We start from the raw sequence: 22287 nt of genomic DNA, 5'->3' as shown, positions 1-22287 counted from the left end.
AATCAGCTTGTGCCAAGTCGTTTAATGCGGTGAATATCATCAGTTTACGTTAAGGACCCATCAGCCTGCGCCATCTAGAGTTTCATGACAGAACTTGGCATTAATATTGTTTGTGTCATAAACTTATGTGATGGATTTTGTATTGAGGTAGCACTTGAACAGTCAGCATCCTTACACACGCCAAATATCCTGCTAGAGACAAGTACGCAGTTTCCAAAAAATCCATCTGCTCCTGCATAAAACTGTTGTTTATTTAGATGTAAAGGCAATTAATGCAGCCTCAGGTTCAGAGTAGATTTAAACCACTTGTTTGTCACAGACTCTCTGTCGCGGTGCACTGCTCGTTAAACATGCTCCTAGTTTTTCAGCTCACAGGAATCCTAATGTGGTCTCGAACACTTTTTCTAATGAAGTCCTGAAAAAAAACAAAAAAAAACAGAAAGAACAGGGATAATATACTCCACCCCAGTAAGGGGACCTATAAAATCCTATAGCTCTTAATGAAAACCTGACATGTACCCACAATATTCTGGTCTCTTTCGTTTTGTTTGTGTCTAGTTTGATTTAGGATTTGCGTGTGATGATGATGAACTGACTTTTCATATGACTTTGTCAGAAGTTTCAGTGTTATTGTGCAAAAGTTGTTTCTTTATTCATTTTCAAACCACACGCATTGATGATTTGTGATTCACTTTAAAGAGTTTCGAAGGGTTTAAAATAATTTTTATTGCTAAGGACTCCCAAATATGATATTCCTCTTGGGAGCAACCCCCTTGCTAAAATATAAAGGCAGCCATATATTTTAATGCATGCTCATTTCATCTGCGTATAAAATATTAGAAAAACACGTGTAAAATATCATCTGGAAAATGTATAAGTTAGAAATGTATCTATTGATAAAATAAAATAAGTTTATAGTATTTTATTTATTTATTTAGAATTATTTATTTTTCATTAAGAAATGATTTCAACTCCAAAAATATTGTTACGAAAGACTGAGTTTCTTTTTAAGGTGGTCAGACATTGTGGACATCGCAAATGTCAATCAAACCAAACAAGCAGGGACGATTCCACTCATAAGGTCTACTAAATGCTATTTACTATTTATTTAATTTATTAGTTTTGTATATAATAATATAAATTAGATTTATAACATTTTTTTCCTTCAAACCCTTTCGCAGACACAGAACTACAAAATCATTTTATATTTTGGAATTACATTTCTCTTTATGTTTTTATCAATACAGTACTTAATTTATAAGACAGAACACCATGTTTTCATTCCACGTGATGTTTGCTAACCTTCTTAGACACAATAGTAATTCCACTAGGTGTCCAGACACACTCTCAGAAATAAAGGTACAAAAGCTGTCACTGGGGCGGTACCTTTTCAAAAGGTACACTTTTGTACCTATTAGGTTCAAATATGTACACTTTAAGTACTAATATGTACCTTTAAGGTACCAAAATGGACCCTTTAGGTACAAATATGTACCTTTTGAAAAGGTACCGCCCCAGTGATAGCTTTTGTACCTTTATTTCTGAGAGTGCAGGGAAGGTTAACACTGTGACACTTCAGGGCTTGCAGTTTTTCTATACTGGAGGAAAAGTCTCCTTATAGAGCTAGTATGTATCCTGAGATTGTTCTGAAGACTGTGTGTGTGTCCTGTGTATGTGTGTGTGAGAGCATGTGCTAATAAAGCTGCTGTTAGTCTCAGAAATCCTCACCATGGGAGACGTGTCTGTCCCTTTCCTACGGAGTGCCTAAAGCATCCTCATAAATAAAACCAGATGGCTTCAATATGTCTTAAAATGGAAGGAGAGGTTTGCATTGGCCTTGCAGTGTCAAATCAACAGTTCTGAGAGGCAGAGCATTTTAGTGTTAGTTGACTGTTTTTCTCTTTACAGCAGGATGAAGACGGCGGAGATCTGTGTGGTCCTGTTTGTCTTGGGCTGTGTGTGTGAACTGTCATTGTCTGTGGACCCCCGAGATCCAAATGTTTGCAGCTTATGGGAAAGGTAAGAATCATCTGCTCCAATACAGAGCTCAGAAAGCCAGTGTAAAGTCGAGAAAATCTGCGCCAATGCATGCTGGCAACCAAAACTGCTGTTGTAGATCAATGTCTGCAAGTCAAACAACAACACAACCAATATCCTCTCAAAATGTCTCAATATAAAGGAAATGTTAAAACAAGATACCCAAATAGTAAACCAAGTAGCAAAATTGCATATTATATATTTTATTTTATACAGTGTGAGACTAAGTATAAAAGTGTAAGCTCATAAGCTAGAGGTTAAACCAGGGGTCTTCAACGTTTTTCAGGGCAAGGACCCCTTTGGCGATAGAGACGTGGAGCAGGGACCCCCTGATTCAAAATGTGTCAAGCAGAGCTATATTAAGTGTAGCCTTCGATATTAATAGAAACTAACTATATTATGATTAAAAATAAATTATGTTGAGAGTGCCTTTGCTTTCGTTTCAGGGAGCTTATATTTTAAATTTACTTTGTGATGTTTGACCCATGTTTTCATGTTTTTTTAACAAAAAATTATTTGTGATTAAACATTATTTGGTGGACCCCCTAGGGGTTGCAGACTCCCGGTTGAAGACCCTTGTGTTAAATTCAATCTTTATTATAATTGCAATGAGTAATTTGTACTCCAAAAATATTCTTTAGAAAGTGTTTCTTTTTAAGGTGGTCATCACACAATGGTTTCAAAATTCATGTTTGTGTCGTGATTTACTTCATTCATAAAATTAAGGCATAAAAAAATGCCTTCGACCCTAAAGGACAAGCTGTTTGATAATGGATGGAAAAGAATATTTACAGTTTTTAAATTGTACTTGTTAATAATTTTTGATGGGAGAAAATCAAACCGTAAAACTAAAAAGTTTACAGTTTGAGTTATGATTTACTTCATTCATAAAATTAAATAAAATGAAGTAAAATAAATTCCTTCAACCCTAAAGGACCAGCTGTTTGGTAATAGATGGATCGGATTTTTTTTTTTACAATTTTTAAATCGTGTAAGTCAATAAAAAATTTTTTTTAAATCAGAAAGTTTACATTTTTGAGAAAGACCCATTTATGTCGTAGGAAAAAATGTGACAGTCTTTTCAAGTAATTTTAACCACAGACCTATTTTTACTCATAAATCTAAGACTGTCATTCCAAAAACCCATTATAAATTCCTGAGGGAATAAAAGGAATTCTCTTCTCGGTTTTAGCGCTACAAACTGGACAGAACACTACAAACCATGAGCAAAACACTCTATAGGGACAGTTCCAGAAATTGTGTTGCATGTCGAATGATGCAAAATAACAAGTGACTGATGAACATGACATGAATCTTTGTTCCTTTCTAGTTTCACCACTTCAGTGAAGGAATCATATGCTCAGCCTTTCGACCAAGTGAAGTATGATGAGACCTGCTCTGAACCCTGGAACACTAACAAATGCACCCGGCACAGGTGACATACACCGAAAAACACACACGCACTCATGCATTTACTCACAGTTACACTGAGCTGACTTAGACTAAACGCAGCATGAATTCTTTCATGCTGCAGAGGTTTTCGGCCTTCAGCTTTGGTCACTGGAGGGATTGTTTGGTTTGGCAGTGCAATCTTAAAATTGCTTTGAATCCAAGTAATTGTGATGCTGGCGTTCACACACTGAACACACTTTATTACAATGCTGGCATGCAATCTCACTCTCCCTGCCGGTCTTACGGCAGTTCCCAAAGGCCTTTTTAAGGTTAATCTGAAATAAGGCGAATGTGAAGGGAACCAAATGTTTAATACATTTCTAAATATTATATTTTCTGTAAAAAAGGTGCCAAAAGTTGATCCCAAGACAACTACTGAATCAGAAGTCTTTATGTTCCAAGTACAGCTGACTTGTGATAATGAAATAATGACTATTGTGTGGTCTTGAATTGTTTATTTTTCCATGGTTAAAATGGAGGTTCTCTTATTCACTCTCCAGGATCACCTATAAAACACTTTATAGGCAGGTGGTGAAAATGGACTATCGGAGGAGGTATCAGTGCTGCCGTGGTTTCTATGAGAGCAGAAATAAATGTGTTCGTGAGTATTAAATCTACGTCTAGCTTTTACCTTAATGGTTTTGAACAGTTTGTTTTTGGATTTTTCATCTCTCTGTGTGTTTGTTTTTCCCTTCCTGCTCTATGTGTGTGTGTAGCACGTTGCACTAAGGAGTGTGTCCATGGCCGCTGCATAGCACCTGATCGCTGCCAATGTGAGAGCGGCTGGCGTGGAGAAGACTGTTCCAGCTGTGAGTAATGCGTCACATTTTTCTCCTTCTCTTTCTGACATGCAAAAACAACCAAAAAGTGCAGCATTTAAAAGCATTAAGTGCAAAAGCTGGCATGAAAGCTGTTTCAAAAAGTAGGGAACTTCTTTGCTCTCTTTTAAGATACCTTTTTATGCTTAATTCAAATGCATAGCCTAATGCTTTGCCACAAGCTATGTTAAAAACCAATCCAAGATGGTGGACAGAGGAAGAGCAATGCTGATTATAATAAGTATACTTATAATTCATACTTATAATACATTCAATACATGAAACTGCACTTTCTGTCTCATAAGGAGAGACATTTCAGGAGAGAGTGTTCTGGCTTCATTTTTGAATGTGTTATCATTTGTGTTGCTGTGCATATTTTTATTGGGCCCCATTTTCTCCCTTTTCTTTTTCCTCTTGTTTTCTTTTCCCCCTCTCCTCTTTCTGCATCTGCTCTCTGCTTAACTCCGTTCCTTTTCTTTAGTTTAATACATGTATGAATCATCAAAATGAAAATAAGTGTTTTCAAGCTAAAGTTTCTAAAGCATCTCCATTTTTCTCAGCTGACTTTACACATTTCTCCACATACAAATAATGCAGTCCTGTGTTATTTTAATATTATTTACATACTATAATCATATTTTTTAGATATTTTTAATTAGCTTTTATTTTTATGTTTTTAGTTTTAGTAATTTCATTATTTTATTTTAAATAAATTTCAGTTAGTTGCCAATGCAACATTTTTCATCTAATAGTTATATATATATATATATATATAGACTTATTTCAATTAACAAACATGATTTCTTATGCAGCCATCTGAACACTTTATAATTTTGGGTTATTATAACTGAATGGGTCGTATTACTCATATCAGGAAATTTCTCTTGATTTGATGTTCACATACTATAACTTAAAAGCCAAAAAAAAAAAATTTTAATGAAACTAAATTACTAAACAACTCATGATCTTCTGCACCTTTGTCCAATACATGAACATCCATTGTTTACTGTCTGTAATACAGATATGATTTGTAAAACTGTGGTTTCAGAAAAGTACAATGCCTTGCAGGCTCCTAAGTGGTGTTTACATAAATGTAATGGAAACTCAAGGCTCTGGCACTAGGCAGAAGACCTTTCTCTCTAATTTGGTCCTGCTTTTTGTTTGGTTGGACTGTGAAACCCCATTATTAGCTCACATTGGCAGGAGGAGGCCTGACACTTCCTGAATGCCTGTGTGTTGGGAGGTTTGTGGGAAATTAGAGAGGTTTGAGGTTTTAAATACACATTTTTCCCACTCTGTCCTGAAAGACCAAAGGCCAAGCTCTTTCAAACTGCTGTACAACTTCTTGTCTGTTTAAAATTATACAAATAGGATCATTATTATAAAGTAATTATATATATATATATATATATAAAAAACAGCCTGCAGAATAAATTAAAAGGTACTGGGCATGCTGCACAAAGCAAAAACAGCATTTAGAGTTGGATGTCCATAATAGTCATAATAGTTCGCATTATAAAAAGATTCACGGCTAACTATTTAAGTAAGGACTTATGGGAAAGTGCCTTTTTAAGACTAGACCTTTAACCTAACAACAGCTTTTCTCTAAGGGACTAGAGAGGAATTTTCCCACATTGAAAAAAGTTCCATATCTACTGGAAACGTGCTGTTTGATAAAACTACTTATATTTGATTTGTTTTCATCTTCAGACAGTATAAACACATGACTCACATGAACAAAGAGAGTGTGAATTATCCACTTCATATTCATTGTTTATAATATTCCATCACAAGTTTGTCATTTCAGATCATGCTAATTAATCCTGAGGGACTTTAGGGCAGAGGGGCTTGGGAACAGAAAACTGGACTTATAATGTAGTTCATGATCAAGCAAGCAGCCTTGAGTTGAAAATCAATCAAGTTCTGATGTTTCCACTTGTCTGTTTAAAGTGGTATAAATTTGCTTTGGGAACTGGTTGTATGTCAGCTCAGTGTTTGAATCGAGACAGCTGTTGAGCTCCAGTTCCTAAAGCCTGACATGTGAACACGGGGTGTTGGAATCATTCACCTCCCCTGCTGTCCGAGTGTCAGACCCCAGGACTCTAAGGCCCTGTTTACATGTGTTTTAAAATGAAAACGATCCTCGGCTTCAGATCTCCGTCCACACTACACAACCGAAACGCATGTCACGTGACCATTCATGCCCATACAACAATGTGTATAATGTTATTGTTTACACACAGAGCGAATGTGAGCAGCCACGCCATCATTTTCAAAAGTTTCCGTTTTGGTCTGTTCACACTGAAACGCAACCCCACAGTTTTCAAACTAAAACGGGGTCTGCACAGTGTTTTTTCAAGGGGCTGAAAATGCCGGAGTAGTATAAACAACAGGTGTAACCATAGCAAAAGTTATGCATTTTAAAATGAAAACTATGTAACTAGTGCACTAGTGTAATCATAGCCTAAAACTCTGTCCTGAAGTAGAAGATAGTGTAGAATAAACCAAAGTCTGCAGACTATATAAAAAGTATAATAAAAATTTGTAAAAACAGTAACGTCATGCGCATGTGTATTGCGTGTTAATTCTATAGATACAGTATGTGAGCAGGTGCGTAGTGTTTCTTTTCAAATTGACATCGCCAACTACTGGCCTGGCGTACGAAATACAGCAGTTTTAGTCTTTTCCACAGATCAGTGTGGGATTGTTTTGACAACGTTGTCAACTGTATGTGAAACTTTCAAAAACACAAAGACGCTGTTGTGTATTGTATCCTTAGAATGATTTCTGAAGGATCATGTGACACTGAAGACTGGAGTAATGGCTGCTGAAATAAGTAATAAGTTAAATTTTAAAATATATTAAAATAGAAAACAGTTATTTTAGATTGTAATAATATCTCACAATATTTCTGTTTTTACTGTATTTTGACCAAATAAATGCAGCAAAACTTCTTCAATAAATAGTAGTATAAATACGATTTAAAAAAATAAATATATATAATTTTTACACTGTATATTTTTTCTTATCAAAACAGAAAGAAACTATTCAATACACTGGAATAAAGTTAACTAGTAACAAAGAAGCCAAATGAGCTCAGATCCTCACTGATTAATGATCTCTTTGAGTTCCAGAGAGGCTTTCTTGGTAATGAGCTCTTCATCTTGACATGCACTGCATGAGTGTGTGTGTGTGTGTGTGTGTGTGTGTGTGTGTGTGCCTGTTTCTGTGATGGATTCCTCTTCTTAACCCCTAAAGGGTATGTGTCATCAGTTAAGGTTGTGTCATGACCGAAATCCAATCCCTGTGTGAGCGCTGGCCTGAGCTCTCTCTGAGGTCCGGCCAAACTCCATCTGTAAAATTTCCCATTTGAAACTCATTCCTTCTGTTGAGCTCCGTACAAATTCTCTGGTCAATCACGCTATCAATTTGTCTTGCTCTAAATGCCAGGGATGCTCAAGAGAATCTCTCAAGTATTTAGGAATCCTTTAGCGCTGATTTGCTCAAATATCCAAACACAGTCAGACCAATAAGAAAACCACTTAAACCCAAAGAAAAGCTTCATGTAAATGCATCTGAACAGACTTTATAATGTGTGTGTTTGCCGATATCTCAGATTTAGCTGAATTTGTGTTTGTGTTTAGCATGTGATGCCCAGCATTGGGGTCCAGGCTGCAGGCAGCGCTGCGAGTGCCAGAACGGGGGAGAGTGTGACGTTATTAAAGGAAGCTGTCAGTGCCCAGCCGGATACACTGGTGAACACTGCCAGGTACAAACACACCAACAACCTCTTTATTGAGCTTGATGTGGTAGCATGCAAATTACCTGTTTTATCCAAGTAAAACATATGATGTCATTAGGATAAAGTTGCAATATATTACAGATTATTGTATATTCAAAGTTTAATTATTTTAATTCAACATATTTTCTTCCTGTCAGGACCCCTGTCCTGCAAAGTCGTTCGGTCAGGGCTGTCTGCAGCAGTGCCAGTGTGGAACAGGAGGATTCTGCAATAAAACCACTGGAGAATGTGTGTGCAGAGATGGATTTACTGGAACTCTGTGAGTACAGGAAGTACCGTAGAATAATAATGTGGTTTCTTACTGCTCTCTGTATATTATGGAAGGATTTCAAATGCTAAATTTACTCTTGTCACATATGCCTATGTATATTTTTCCAAACCTCACATTATCCTTATTTTATAGCATTTTGCTGACATTATATACAGTACAGTATGTTGTGTCATGCATACAGTAAACATCTGTCTTCCTTATCTTTACTGAATTTTTTTTTTTTTTAAACTGTTTTGAGTGTCTTAGTACTGGAAATCAGTATTATTTATATGCTATTATTGTATTTTTCAGTATTTCGAATTTTATTTTTATAATTTTCATTTTAGTTTAAGTTTTAGTAATTTGGTTTTGTACTTATGCAGTTTTATACGTTTTTAGTTTTTTATATTTTGGTTCAGTTTTATTTCCATTTTAGTTTTAGTAATCTTAGTACTTCTTCTTAAATGTATGCATTTCAGTTAGCTGCCAAGATAACATTTCAAGTTAAATTTTTTCATATAATAGTTTTACATTTTATTTTATTCCAACTTCTAAAAGCGTTTTTTAACAATAAGAACACTGTTGAAAAAAATAACTTCATGCATATGTTACGCCATGTGTTAATTTCACAATTAATATTCTGACTGAATTTTCTTTCCATTACAAATTAAATCACCAGCATACCAATTTGAATGAAAAGTTTAATTGAAAAATTTATTTCAGAAATCTTCAAAATTTGACATTTTGTACAAAGGAGTTCACATGGTCATTGTAACAAATTTACCTATTTGGTTAGTGGCCAAGAAATTGTGCATCTGAAATATTCCATAATCATTTTACACCATATTTTTTGTGGTTTTACATTTTTACAGTTCTAAATCGTTATCATTGTCTGTCCATGTTTGAATTTAATTTTGAATCAGATTTTCACTGTGCGCCCCACGTGTCTCTGTCGCTCAGGTGCCAGGAGCCGTGCATGCGACCGAGCCGCTGTCCTGCACGCTGCCCATGTCAGAATGGAGGCATCTGTCAGGGGAGAGGGGTGTGTTTGTGTCCTCCTGGCTGGATGGTGAGAAATCTGTGTTTTGGCTGTGGGTTTTTTGTTTGTTTATTCTTTGTTGAACATCCATTTTTAGCCACTCTCTCTCTGTTTCAGGGTGCAGTGTGTACTGAGCAGTGTCCACCGGGCCGTTTTGGTCCAAACTGTGCTAAAGAATGTTTGTGCCACAATGGAGGCCACTGTGATCCAGTAATAGGCCAATGTCAGTGTGATGCAGGCTACACTGGAGAAAGGTCTGCATAATGCATAATATTTGCATTTTGCTTTATTTTTCTCTACTATCTGCAGTCCTATCAGAACAGACTTGACGCTTGTTTTCGGGTCACAACCCACCAGTCTAGAAACTATTTGCTAAATGACAACTTATTGTTTGTAGTTGGCCATAATAATGTAATTATTGATTTGTAGAATCTTGAAAAAATCTGAAATCCACAGTAAAGCCTCTGATAGTTATTTGAGCAGCATGGATATACTGTATGATTACCTCTTGAGTGAGCATGTGTCTCTTGTGAAGGTGTAACGAGGAGTGTCCAGTGGGTTCATACGGTGAGGACTGTAAAGGTGTGTGTGACTGTGCTAATGGAGCCCGGTGCTATAACATCCACGGTGGGTGTCTGTGTGAGCCGGGGTTTAAGGGTCCACGCTGTGATCACAGGATGTGTCCTGATGGGACCTACGGCATGCACTGCGAACACCAATGCCTCTGCAACTCACAAAACACTCTCAGGTGTGTTGTGTGCTTCCATGTCTATTACTGATGATCACTAACTTTGATTTGTCACAGTGTGAACACAACTACTAAGAGAAAATTACATGCATTTTGTTCTCAGAACCAGTTTTACTTTAGTATTATTTATGTACTATTATAGTTTCTATTAAAATTTTTAATTAGCTTTTATTTTAATGTTTTTATTTTACATTTTAGTTTAATATTTAGTCATTTTTCTATAAAGTTTTAATTTATTTTTATTACAGTTAGCAATATTAGTACTGTTACGTTCCCCTCCTGTCTAGGGGATTGTGAAGGGAAGTAGCAAAGGAAAAAGCATAAAATCAAAAAGAAACCTGCAAAAACACACTTCAGTCCTCTGTCCCAGAGTGAAGACAACACCGATAGATTGAGCGATAGATTAAAAAAAAGGTTTATAGAAAAGGAGGACAATCAGTTTAATAAAGGTATAGGGAGCAATGGCTCAGGAGAGAGCAAGACCTAAAATAACAAACAAAATGATTAACTAACTAATTTTTTAAGAGCAACTACCTTACCTCAAATGCCCAAAGAAAACAGAAATAAACAACATAAAACTTCCCTCAACTCCTTAACTGAACCAAAAACAGGAATGAAAGTAGTATTCAAAGAAAAAGGCACTCTCTCCCTACAGCTTCCCTTTTAACTCACCCAATATACAGAAAAAGAATATATATTATTTGTCACTTATCTTAGGCTTTTCAACAAAGCAATAACAGGGTCAAGTATGATCTTTAGACACAGCTCACCACAGGAGCACTATTAGCCACTCGCTAATACACCACTCAAAATCTGAGGACAAACAACAGTCCACCAAAGTGTTCAGTCTGGAGCAGGGGAGAAGTGTATCTCTGGGCAGCAAACACTGGACTGCCATCATATACTCCACTCTCAGCCACAGGCACGCTCTGATAACAAGCTACAGGTGATGGTGATTCAGCCTAAGAGGGGACAGAGTGAGAGAGGGAGAGAGAGAGACACCAAGCACAACACAGGGCACACAATCACACCCACACATTTGTACCAGAAAAGAATAAACAACAATAAAAATACGTCCTGGGACGTAACAGTACTTAATCTTATTTCAGTTCATTGACGAGGCAACTAATTTTCTATTTTTAATTTAAAGGGATAGTTAATCCTAAAATGAAAATTCTGTCATTAATTACTCACCCTTCTGTAAGACCTCCGTTTATCTTCGGAACACAAATTAAGATATTTTTGATGAAATCTGAGAGCTCTCTGATCCTCTGTAGACGGGCAACGCAACTGAAATGTTCCCAGACCCAGAAACGTAGTAAGGACATCAGTAAAACAGTCCATGGGACATCAGTGGCTCAACTTCAATTTTGCAAAGCTACGAGAATACTTTTTGTGTGCAAAGAAAACATAAATAACATAATTTATTGTTGTTTGCGTTCATCGGAAAGCGCGTGCATGTGCCGTGGTCCTCTCAAATGGTGTAAGACGGTGACGCGGGGAAGAAGAATTGTTGAATGAAATTGATATTTTTGTTTTTTTATTTTCAGTGTTATTTTGAGTTGATGTCACATGGACGCTTTTACCAGTATCCTTACTACCTTTCTGGACCTGGGAACATTTCAGTTGCGTTGCTGTCTATGCAGGGTCAGAGAGCTCTCCGATTTCAACAAAAATATCTTAATTTGTGTTCTGAAGATGAACGAAGGTCTTACAGGTTTGGAACAACATGAGTGTGAGTAATTAATGACAGAATTAAAATTTTTGGGTGAACTATCCCTTTAAGTTTTTCATATGATATTTATATTTTATTTTATTTAAGCTTTACTTCCATTAACAAACTTATTCATCTTAATAGTTTTAATATTTATTATTTTCAATGTATTTAATAGGTGTAGTTAAAGCTGCAGTCCGTAACTTTTTGGGGTTAAAATGATCTGAAATCAATATTTGAGCAAGTACATAACCAGCCAGTGTTCAAAACTATCGCCTTACTTTAGCCCGATTCACAATGGTAAGCTGATAATAATGTTTTCTAATTTGAGTGGTACGGGTAGGTTTTCGCGGGAAATTTGAGCTTGCTACCGCGTCATTAAGTCACATCTGTAAACATAAAGAAGTTGTCCCAGCTAGTAGACTATCTCATGTGAGGATCCTGCAGGTGGCGGATCATTTATAGCCTTTTCTCACAGCAGGGTTAAAAAGAATTTCTTAATATGAAATTCGAATGGTATGACAATTAGAGCTTAGACTGTACAGAAATTGAAATGTACATGCTAATACACACTATATTCTCAAATTATTAATGTTAACAACAAAGTATAACAATAATAATAATTTGCATGGTTAGATGTGATATGAGCTAACCGATCATTAGATTTAATTACCATTGGTAGCGCAATGTATTGTAATGCTTTTTTCCTCAGTTGGTCAGAACAAACATGGCAGACCTGTTACTTACTTGTTCAGATGGCAATATACGGTGAAAATTCTTATTTGGGTCATATATTCCAAGACGTTGGCTAGAATCTGTGATTCCTAAGTACTAGAGATGCACCGATGTATCGGCCAACAATCGGTATCGGCTGATAAAAGCCAATTTATTTCACTATCGGCTATGGAAAGCCTCCATAGCGTAACGTGAGATAAACAGCAAAGACAAAGCCAACATATTCACTTTCTCTGGTTTAAGAAGCAGTCTTTTATTTTACTTTCGCTTGAATACCAAATCCTCCGTCCTGTCCGCCATTGTTTCCTCAGTATTCGCATCATTTTTGCTGCTCGTGCTGAAGCGGTGAGTATAAACCAGCAGGCTCTTCTCCCACAGAGTTCGCATTGAAAGCGCCTCTCTCGCTCTCTTCACGTGATCAGAAATCTTACTCCTGCTGCACTATGCGGCAGCTCTGCAATGCACGCTTTATGCATGGAGCAGAGCAGACGTTTTGGAGCAGCGCAGACCATGCACTGGCACAAATGCGACCATGTAAAATTTTAACTCGCACATAACTATCGGTATCGGCCGATATCATTCTGAATAATCGGCTATCAGTATCAGCAGTGAAATTCAGTATCGGTGCATCTCTACTAAGTACAGTATCTACACCGGTGCAGTGACTGACAGACTGACACACATACTCCTCAAAACATTAGATTCATCCGCGCTGTAGCCGTGCCGGAGTACAACCCCACTGAAGGAAGCTAATTCAGCACAGAGCTGCAATTCCAGGTTTTAAAACAGAGAAGGCGACCAAGAGGCAAAACTTACGGACTGCAGCTTTAATGATAACAACACTGAGAACAAAGACAAACTATTTGGGTTGACCAATTAGCTGCTCATTCAATTAACCAAATGTTGTTTGATGACAAAAAATGATTAGTTTGAGTAATTGTATATATTGATTATGTCATGGATATTACAGCTGTCATCCTCTGAAGGGGGAGTGTACCTGTCAGTCTGGGTGGGCGGGGCTATATTGTAATGAAACTTGTGCTGATGGTCATTATGGTAACGGATGCCTGGAGCCCTGTCTCTGTGTGAACGGAGGGGTGTGTGACACGGTGACAGGCCAGTGCCACTGTTCACCCGGATACACAGTGAGTGGACAGATCTAATCACAAACAGAATAACTTCCTCAATACCACATAATATTCCACATTAATATTCCTGTGTGTATGTGTAGGGACTACACTGTGAGAAGCTTTGTGAGGATGGTTTCTATGGGAAGGACTGCTTGTCTCCCTGTACCTGTGTAAACTCTATAGCCTGCTCTCCCATCGATGGAACATGTTTCTGTAAGGAAGGTAAGTTCTGGTACACATTAAAAGAAAGAATGAACTACTTATTTCAAGAATGAAACACTCAGTCAATGAATCCAGAGCATCAGTGAGTCAGTAATCTATCTATCTATCTATCTATCTATCGATCTATCGATCTATCGATCTATCTATCTATCTATCCCCAACAGTGTTTTTGTGTGTGTTTAGGGTGGAGAGGACTTGACTGTTCTATCGCATGTTCAGCGGGCACATGGGGTCCTGGCTGCAACTTCACATGTCAGTGTGCAAATGGAGCATCCTGCCACCCTGCCGATGGGTCTTGCAAGTGCACGGCAGGGTGGAGAGGAGCTTCCTGTGACGAGCCCTGTCCAGTAAGTCAAACATCTGCTTTATGATACAGTGCTCATATATTTGATTTACAAAAGCCAGTTCAGAATTTCAGTCCAGTCCAGTACTTTTTATTCACACTTTTTGCTCCTGTGAACTGAGTTTGACATCTGTGTTGTTGTCTGTTCAGCATATCTGTCTCCTAAATCATCTGCACTAATTTTACGCCATCAGCAAAAGTTAACCTGATGGCAAATGCATAACACTCTTTGCTCAGAGTACATGTTGCATGGCCATCATTCAAATTAAAGTAGTAATTATGTTAGAGCTGTATAATTTCACTGGGAAGAGTCAGAGTTATTTGATTGTTCTGAATCAATATTTCCATTCTGGTTTAAACAGATCGGGACATTCGGCCCAGGCTGTCAGCACAAATGTGACTGTCTGCATGATGAAGGATGTGAGAGTGTTTCAGGCCAGTGTCTGTGTTTACCTGGCTGGACAGGTAGGACTTCATTCAATATGCAAAAACAGTGTACAGTATGCAGTGATAAATGTTTAAAGCAGAAGCAGCTTCTGGCTGATCAAATAATGAGTGAAGCACTCAGTCACTCAGGAAATAGAAGGATGAGCCAAGCGCATTGCATTATGGGATACATCAGCAAATGTGTATGTCAAGTTTGCATACCTACAGAAAATGTGCATACTGTGAATGGTTTAGATATTGCATACTACAAAAATAGTATGAGTAGTGTGCCATTCTTTGCATATTTAATTATTCCTCTCCATTGATCTCACCCATAATGCAGTGTAGACCTTTACTATACCCTATATATTATATGACCCTTCATTATCTGTTGAGATTGACTTGATTTTTATGTTTGAGACTCAAGTGATGCACATGTAAATATAATAATAGTAATTTTGAAGTCTCTATAGTATGTACACCAGTCAGAGAGTCATATAAATATATCTGAGGCTGAGAGAAATCCAAGTAAAAATAGGGCACTAGATCTCAAACAGCACATGACAGTTTAGGTAACTCATCCAATTTCTTCTGCAGGTCTGCGTTGTACACAGCACTGTCCAGAGGGAACGTGGGGCCTTCAGTGCAACCAGACCTGCTCCTGCCTCAACAGCGCCACCTGTCAGGCACATACGGGAACCTGCCTGTGCAAACCCGGATTCTGGGGAGCTCAGTGTCAACACAGTGAGTATAGACTGTATATACCTGTGCATCCATCAGCGTCTCTGAGGTCACATTACAGCTGGTTTAGACAATACTCTCTTCTCTTCTGTGTAGTGTGTAGTGCTGGTCTATTTGGAGAGAGGTGCAGTCGTCAATGTCCACCATGTGTACATGCTTCTTCCTGTCATCACATAACAGGCGATTGTCTGTGTTTGCCTGGATATACCGGACACCTGTGTGAACAAGGTTAGATAAACACAGACTTACTTAATGAAATTGGTCAAATTGCTATTCATTTCTTTTGAACTAAAAATCAAACACAAATGGAGAATTTTGAAGCCTTTTTCCATACAATGACTGTTCATAGTGACCACATCTGTCAAAGACCAAAAAGAAAGGCTAACAACACCATAAAAGTTGTCAATTTAAGTCATTGTTATATAAAATAGCAGCATACAAGTTTGAAACAACGTGAAGGTAAGTAATGTCAGAAAATTTTTGTGTGAATTATCTCTTTAAACCTATTACTTCCATAGCAGCAAATTGTCTACAGTGTAATCCTCTATTTTAATACTTGTAAAAATCATTTAATTGCTGTTTTTGTTTGACTTCTAGCCTGCCCAATGGGTCGGTATGGACGCCATTGTAGCAATGTGTGCATGTGCACCAACAATGCGACATGTCATCACCAGGATGGTTTGTGCCTCTGTCCCGCCGGATGGACTGGACCAGACTGCTCTTTATGTGAGTTTCTGGACAACAGACCTCGTCTATGAGAGAATATTTGATTTCACTAGCTTCATTTCATATCTCAAGCAAAGATGTTACATTTAATTTTCTGAGAAATTAATCAAAATTAAGTGAGAGAAAAATTTATGCCAATGCGTTTAAAAAACAAACAAAAAAACTTGTTTTTCTTTTGAATAAAGTTGATTTTTCTTACCTCACTACTTTTCCCAATATATATATATATTTTTTTTTTACCAAAAACCTCACTTAATTTTGATAAATTTGTCAGAAAACAAAACATTGTGCATCTTAAGTAAATACATCTTGATTGAAGAATGTTTAGATTTGTACTGGAAAACAAAAATACTGAGTAAGAAAATGACTGCAATGATTAAGCTTAAGTAGAATATTAAGAGTTGCTTCTCTTAGAAAAGACTGTTTGCCAGATTTCCTGGATGTGGTTTCGGAATAAATAAGTCATACTGTAATTCTCAGCTGAAAATACATTTTTATTCCTGGATCAGGCTCAATATGTCCGTCACTCTACCAGTTCATCAAACATTTGCCAAATGTCTGTCTTTGCAGTGTGTCAGACTGGGACCTTTGGCACTAACTGTGCTCAGACTTGCTCGTGTCCCCCCAACCATTCCTGCGACCCTCACACTGGAGACTGTGTGTGTGTACCTGTACCAGGCGAGGACTGCAAACCAGGTATTAAAACAGCCTAAAAACATTTGATTTTCTGTATGTTAAACACTGAAATATTAATGGCTGTGTGTTTTTTCAGAGCAAGAGCTGAGTATGATGGTGCCCGTGTCTCCGGTGGAGAAGGACTCGTGGGGTGCGATTGCAGGAATTGTGGTGCTGGTGATTCTGGTTGTGCTCCTGTTGGCTGTTTTGTTGTTGTATCGGCGCAGACAGCAGGACAAACAAAGCAACACACCCGTTGTGTCTTTCTCTTCAACCCGCACCGTCAGTTCAGAGTACGCTGTGCCAGGTATGAGCCACGGGAGTTTTTGATACTTTTAGTAGCGCCTCATTTCATTTGTATAAATTAAAGACTATGAGGAATTGTTATACTGAAAATCTGATATATTTATACACATTTTTATTTTGTGTTTGCTTATTTCTTGTAGATGTTCCACACAGCTACCATCACTATTACTCAAACCCGAGTTACCACACGCTGTCTCAAAACAGACCTCCACTGCCACACCTGCCCAACAACCAGGACCGAGCCATCAAGGTGAGTAATACTATGGTATTATATGTATAATAACATGGTACATACCATGTTCTGAGTAGCATGCTAGCATTCTACTATTACTATAGGAATATTGTGCACAGAATGTAAATTGTCATAGCCAAACTGTACACTATGAATTTTGTTAGCTCTGTCACAAATTGCTTCAAATGTTACTCATATGTAAGTCACTTTGGATAAAAGCTAAAAGTTAAATGTTCAGTGTATGAACATGTGAATTTATGAGATAAAAAGTCAATTAGTAAAGTGAGATAAAATAAGATAAAAAGTGTATAATTTAAAATTGAGATAAAATTTTAAAAGATGAAAAAGTCAGTAGTACAAAAAATAATTTTATTTAATTTTAATGTCATTATTGACTTATCACAAAAAATCTTATAATTCACAATTTATCTCTTTATAAGACTTGGTAGGACTTGTTATAATTTCTATAATATTATAATTATGACTTTTCCATAACTATGGTTTACCAAAGCATGTTTTTCTTATGTGGTGGAAATGCACTTCTATAAGACACTGACTTCCATAAGAATTGGTCATTTCTTAATTTTGACAGTTATTTATGCATAACCTTAAATCAGTTATCTCTGTCAGCAGTAGTGGGCTATGCAGTATTGATTACAACAGCAGAATTTTGCATATATTACAAACACAACTTTCCTTTATGTTTCACGCTTTGACAGAACACCAACAACCAGCTGTTCTGCAGTCTGAAGAACATGGAGCGGGAGAGGAGAGGTTTGTTTGTGACTGACACTAATGCAACTCTTCCTCCAGGCTGGAAACACCAGGAGCCACCAAAAGATCCAGGTAATGGATACTGGGAAACAGTTTCACCGTATGACTGCACTATATTTTTAGTTTGTTCTGTGTAGTGCAGCTGTCCAAGTAAATTGAATGTGGTCTTGTTGTGTTTGAAGGGGCTTTTGGCATCGATCGAAGTTACAGCTATAGTGCTACTCTTGGGAAGCACTACAACAAAGGTAAAAGTCCCCCAGACATTCTTCTTCTATATTATGTTCTTCTATATACACTGTGTGCACAATTATTAGGCAAGTGATTATTTTGACCATATCATAATTTTATCCATAATTTCCAAGTCCAAGCTGTATAAACTTGAATGCTTACTGGATTTAATGCATATCAGGTGATGTGTATTTGTGTAACGAGGGAGGGTGTGGCCTAAGGAGATCAACACCCTATATCAAGGTGTGCATAATTATTAGGCAGATTCTTCTCCTCAGGAAAAATGGGCCAAAAAAGAGATTTAACTGACTCTGAAAAGTCAAAAATTGTAAAAAGTCTTTCACAGGGATGCAGCACTCTTGAAATATCTAAGATATTGGGGCGTGATCACAGAACCATCAAACGTTTTGTAGCAAATAGTCAACAGGGTCGCAAGAAACGTGTCGAGAAGAAAAGACGCAAATTAACCGCCAAAGATTTGAGAAGAATCAAACATGAAGCTACCAGGAACCCATTATCCTCCAGTGCTGCCATATTCCACAACTGCAACCTACCTGGAGTGTCAAGAAGTATGAGGTGTTCAGTTCTCAGAGACATGGCCAAAGTAAGAAAGGCTGAAACCCGACCACCTCTGAACAAGACACATAAGTTGAAACGTCAAGAATGGGCCAAGAAATATCTGAAGACAGATTTTTCAAAGGTTTTGTGGACTGATGAGAGTGACTCTTGATGGACCAGATGGATGGGCCCGTGGTTGGATCAGTAACGGACACAGAGCTCCACTTCGACTCAGACGCCAGCAAGGTGGAGGTGGGGTAGTTGGACCTTTTCGGGTTGAAAATGGACTCAAAATGTACTGCCAATTTTTAGAAGACACTTTCTTCAAGCAGTGGTACAGGAAGAAGTCTGCATCTTTCAAGAAGACTTTGATTTTTATTCAAGACAACGCTCCATCACATGCATCAAAGTACTCCACTGCGTGGCTGGCCAGTAAAGGCCTTAAAATTGAAAAACTAATGACATGGCCCCCTTCTTCACCTGACTTAAACCCTATTGAGAACTTTTGGGCCCTTCTTAAGCAGGAAATTTACAGTGAAGGTAAACAGTACACCTCTCTGAACAGTGTCTGGGAGGCTGTGGTTGCGGCTGCACAAAAAGTTGATTCTGACCAGATCAAGAAACTGACTGACTCCGTGAATGGAAGACTTGTGACTGTTATCGAGAAGAAGGGTGGCTATATTGGTCACTGAGGTTTTCTTTTTGAAATTTCAGAAATGTTTATTTGTAAATTGAGTTTGTTTATTATTCTCACTTTAACAGGTGAAAATAAACAAGTGAGATGGAAAAATCTTTGGTTTTCATTTAGTTGCATAATTCTGCACACTAATAGTTGCCTAATAATGGTGTACATGTAGATATTCTCTTAAGAAAGCCAAAACTTCAGTTTCACTACTCCAATGTTCAGGTTTGAGGGTTTGTTAACATTTTGGATTGACCAAGAGCACTGTTGTACAATACCAAAATTGATCCTCAAAAATACAACTTGCCTAATAATTGTGCACACGGTGCATCTTAGTTGCGTTTAACATGATGTTGTGGTTGCAGAGTTGAAAGATTCATGTGTGGCAGTGAGCAGCAGCTCTCTAAACAGTGAGAACCCGTATGCCACCATCAAAGATCTGCCTGGCCTGCCACCTTGTCCTCCAGAGAGCAGCTACATGGAGATGAAGTCTGCAGTGCCTCGTGAAAGATCCTACACTGAAATCAGCCCACCGGTTATGATACCCCCCAATCTGTCATGCAGAGGTAGTTATATTAAAAGAAATTGGGTATTGCTCTGTGATGTGAGAATGTTGACAAAATATATTTTAGAAATTAAAATGTCTACAATTAGTATTTATGCAGACACAGGCACACACAGACACACACAGACATATATATATATATATATATATATATATATGTATATGTGTGTGTACGTAATTTATATTAAAATATTAATATTAAATATGCATGCTGTAAACAACACAGCTTTGGGAAATATATTTTTTAAATTGAATATATTTTTTTTTAAGCTTTCAAATACAATACATTATAAACATTTATTTCAGAGGGCCAGATGCAAAGTGCATTTTTCATGTATATTTTTGACAATACAAATATATTTAGATATGTATTATATATATTTAAAAAATGCCCAAAATATGTTAATATGAAATACATGATTTTTTAAAATATAAATATTTTTATTTTTTCCTCATGTATAAGGGTACATGACAACATGATTGGCTTTGAAGTGTTGTCTGATACAGCATTTAAAATATGTTTGTTCACTGTATTTCAGAACACTGTTCCCTTGGCAACGTTGTGGAACAGGAACCTCAGAATCATTATGATCTGCCCACCAACAGCCACATTCCTGGGCATTATGATCTGCCCCCAGTGCGGAGACCACCCTCTCCATCGCCACGAAGACTGCCCCACTGATCTCATTAAAGACTTTGGTTCTTCCCTAAAATCACTGCCAAATACAGAGTCAGCTTTACAAACTGAAATACTGCCCACCACAGATGAATGGATGGATGCCACCAAAACTGCGCAATACTGCCATCTGCTGGACAACACTGACAACCTTTGAATGTTCATGGAGAAAAAAAGATCACTTTTACAGGCATTTAACCCATGCAAGCCTGTGGATGTTGCCAAGGACTTTATTTTTCATTTTCTTCCGACAATATTTTTGGGTGGCTAAACTACTGGCATATAAAAAGACGACCTTAGAAAGAGATTTCGACAACTTGCTGCGTGTCATGTGGTGACTCGTTGGAGCTTCAATACAAAAATCTTTTCACCTATCACAAGTTGCTGTATTAAATCTTATGTGAAAAACTGCAAAAGAACGGCACATATGCTCATATAAAAGATGTGCAAGTAAAGACATTAATAGAAAATCTGGTCTGGGCATTAATGGGTTAAATGCTACATATTTTTTCTGTTTTAAATGCTATTCATGTTTCTTATCTAATCTGGTAATCAGGGTGTAAATAATATCATTTTTAACAGCTACAGATCAAGTTTTCGTGTTTGTAAGATCTAACATTGGGTAGGCTACATTTTGCTATGAATGTCAACTGAGTTCAACCAATAAGAATTGTAAATAGTGTAAATAAAATCAAAGTTTTCAAGCACAACTTGTCATGAATCTCATTGTCTGTGACTTAAGAGATGCCAACCAAACATAAAAATTTTCTAATTTACTCACTCATGGCGACTCAGATGATACTTGTAGAAAAATAATCCATCTCTGACTTTATTTCTGAGTTCGCAGCCATTTTAGTTACAAACTGTAACACCGTGTGTCCCAACCAGACGTGACGCGATAAAAAGTGTCTTTTCGATATAATTTTTGTCCAAAACACCCGCGACAGTAAGCGACACAGAATTCTATTTTATAATTTTTTTTTTTTTTTTTTTTCTTGACGTCGCGGCAGGAACAACATACAATGACAGTGATATATATATATATATATATATATATTTTTTTTTTAAACGAATTGAAGTAGAAATATTATGTAGGGCCTAATTTATTATTTTAAAAACTTGTGTAATTTTAACAAATCAGTCAATTTTAACCTTCAATATTATAGTAATTTAACTGACTCTCATATATATTTTACAGCATTAGTTGAAAGATTTTTTATTTCCTTGAGGAAATTTGTCAATGTATTGTAGGCCTACCTGATATATATCCACATAATCGATATTGAATCGAATCGAATCGAATTGGTAATCGAATAGAATCGAATCGCAAGCTTGTGAATGAGAATCGAATCGAATTGTGAAATCTGTGTCAAAACCCAGCCCTAGTAATAATCTCAGGTAATGATTA

At 37.1% G+C, this 22287-nt stretch overlaps 1 protein-coding gene across 3 annotated transcripts in view; it reads left to right on the top strand.

Annotated features, from left to right (window-relative positions):
* pear1 (platelet endothelial aggregation receptor 1) overlaps positions 1-21589 on the top strand; it is a 43355-nt gene extending 21766 nt beyond the window's left edge. For 2 of the 3 annotated variants that reach the window (XM_058746712.1, XM_058746711.1), the window contains 23 exons: positions 1909-2019; positions 3368-3472; positions 3990-4090; positions 4206-4298; positions 7952-8076; positions 8247-8368; positions 9320-9428; positions 9516-9652; positions 9934-10146; positions 13566-13740; positions 13827-13947; positions 14131-14294; positions 14653-14755; positions 15314-15460; positions 15554-15685; positions 16055-16183; positions 16754-16879; positions 16956-17165; positions 17305-17414; positions 18116-18242; positions 18353-18415; positions 20004-20204; positions 20743-21589. In XM_058746712.1, coding sequence (XP_058602695.1) covers positions 1913-2019; positions 3368-3472; positions 3990-4090; positions 4206-4298; positions 7952-8076; positions 8247-8368; positions 9320-9428; positions 9516-9652; positions 9934-10146; positions 13566-13740; positions 13827-13947; positions 14131-14294; positions 14653-14755; positions 15314-15460; positions 15554-15685; positions 16055-16183; positions 16754-16879; positions 16956-17165; positions 17305-17414; positions 18116-18242; positions 18353-18415; positions 20004-20204; positions 20743-20885 — 3063 coding nt within the window. In that variant the 5' untranslated portion in view covers positions 1909-1912 and the 3' untranslated portion in view covers positions 20886-21589. The remainder of the gene's footprint in view (positions 1-1908; positions 2020-3367; positions 3473-3989; positions 4091-4205; positions 4299-7951; positions 8077-8246; positions 8369-9319; positions 9429-9515; positions 9653-9933; positions 10147-13565; positions 13741-13826; positions 13948-14130; positions 14295-14652; positions 14756-15313; positions 15461-15553; positions 15686-16054; positions 16184-16753; positions 16880-16955; positions 17166-17304; positions 17415-18115; positions 18243-18352; positions 18416-20003; positions 20205-20742) is intronic. The other variant, XM_058746713.1, reaches the window with a different exon arrangement.
* Positions 21590-22287: the final 698 nt, after the last annotated feature.

This window comes from Onychostoma macrolepis, chromosome 16 (assembly GCF_012432095.1).
Source record: "Onychostoma macrolepis isolate SWU-2019 chromosome 16, ASM1243209v1, whole genome shotgun sequence".
In the NCBI taxonomy this organism is placed as follows: domain Eukaryota; kingdom Metazoa; phylum Chordata; class Actinopteri; order Cypriniformes; family Cyprinidae; genus Onychostoma; species Onychostoma macrolepis.
Note: the sequence above shows the minus strand (reverse complement) of the source record. Positions and strands in the feature narration are given on the sequence as shown.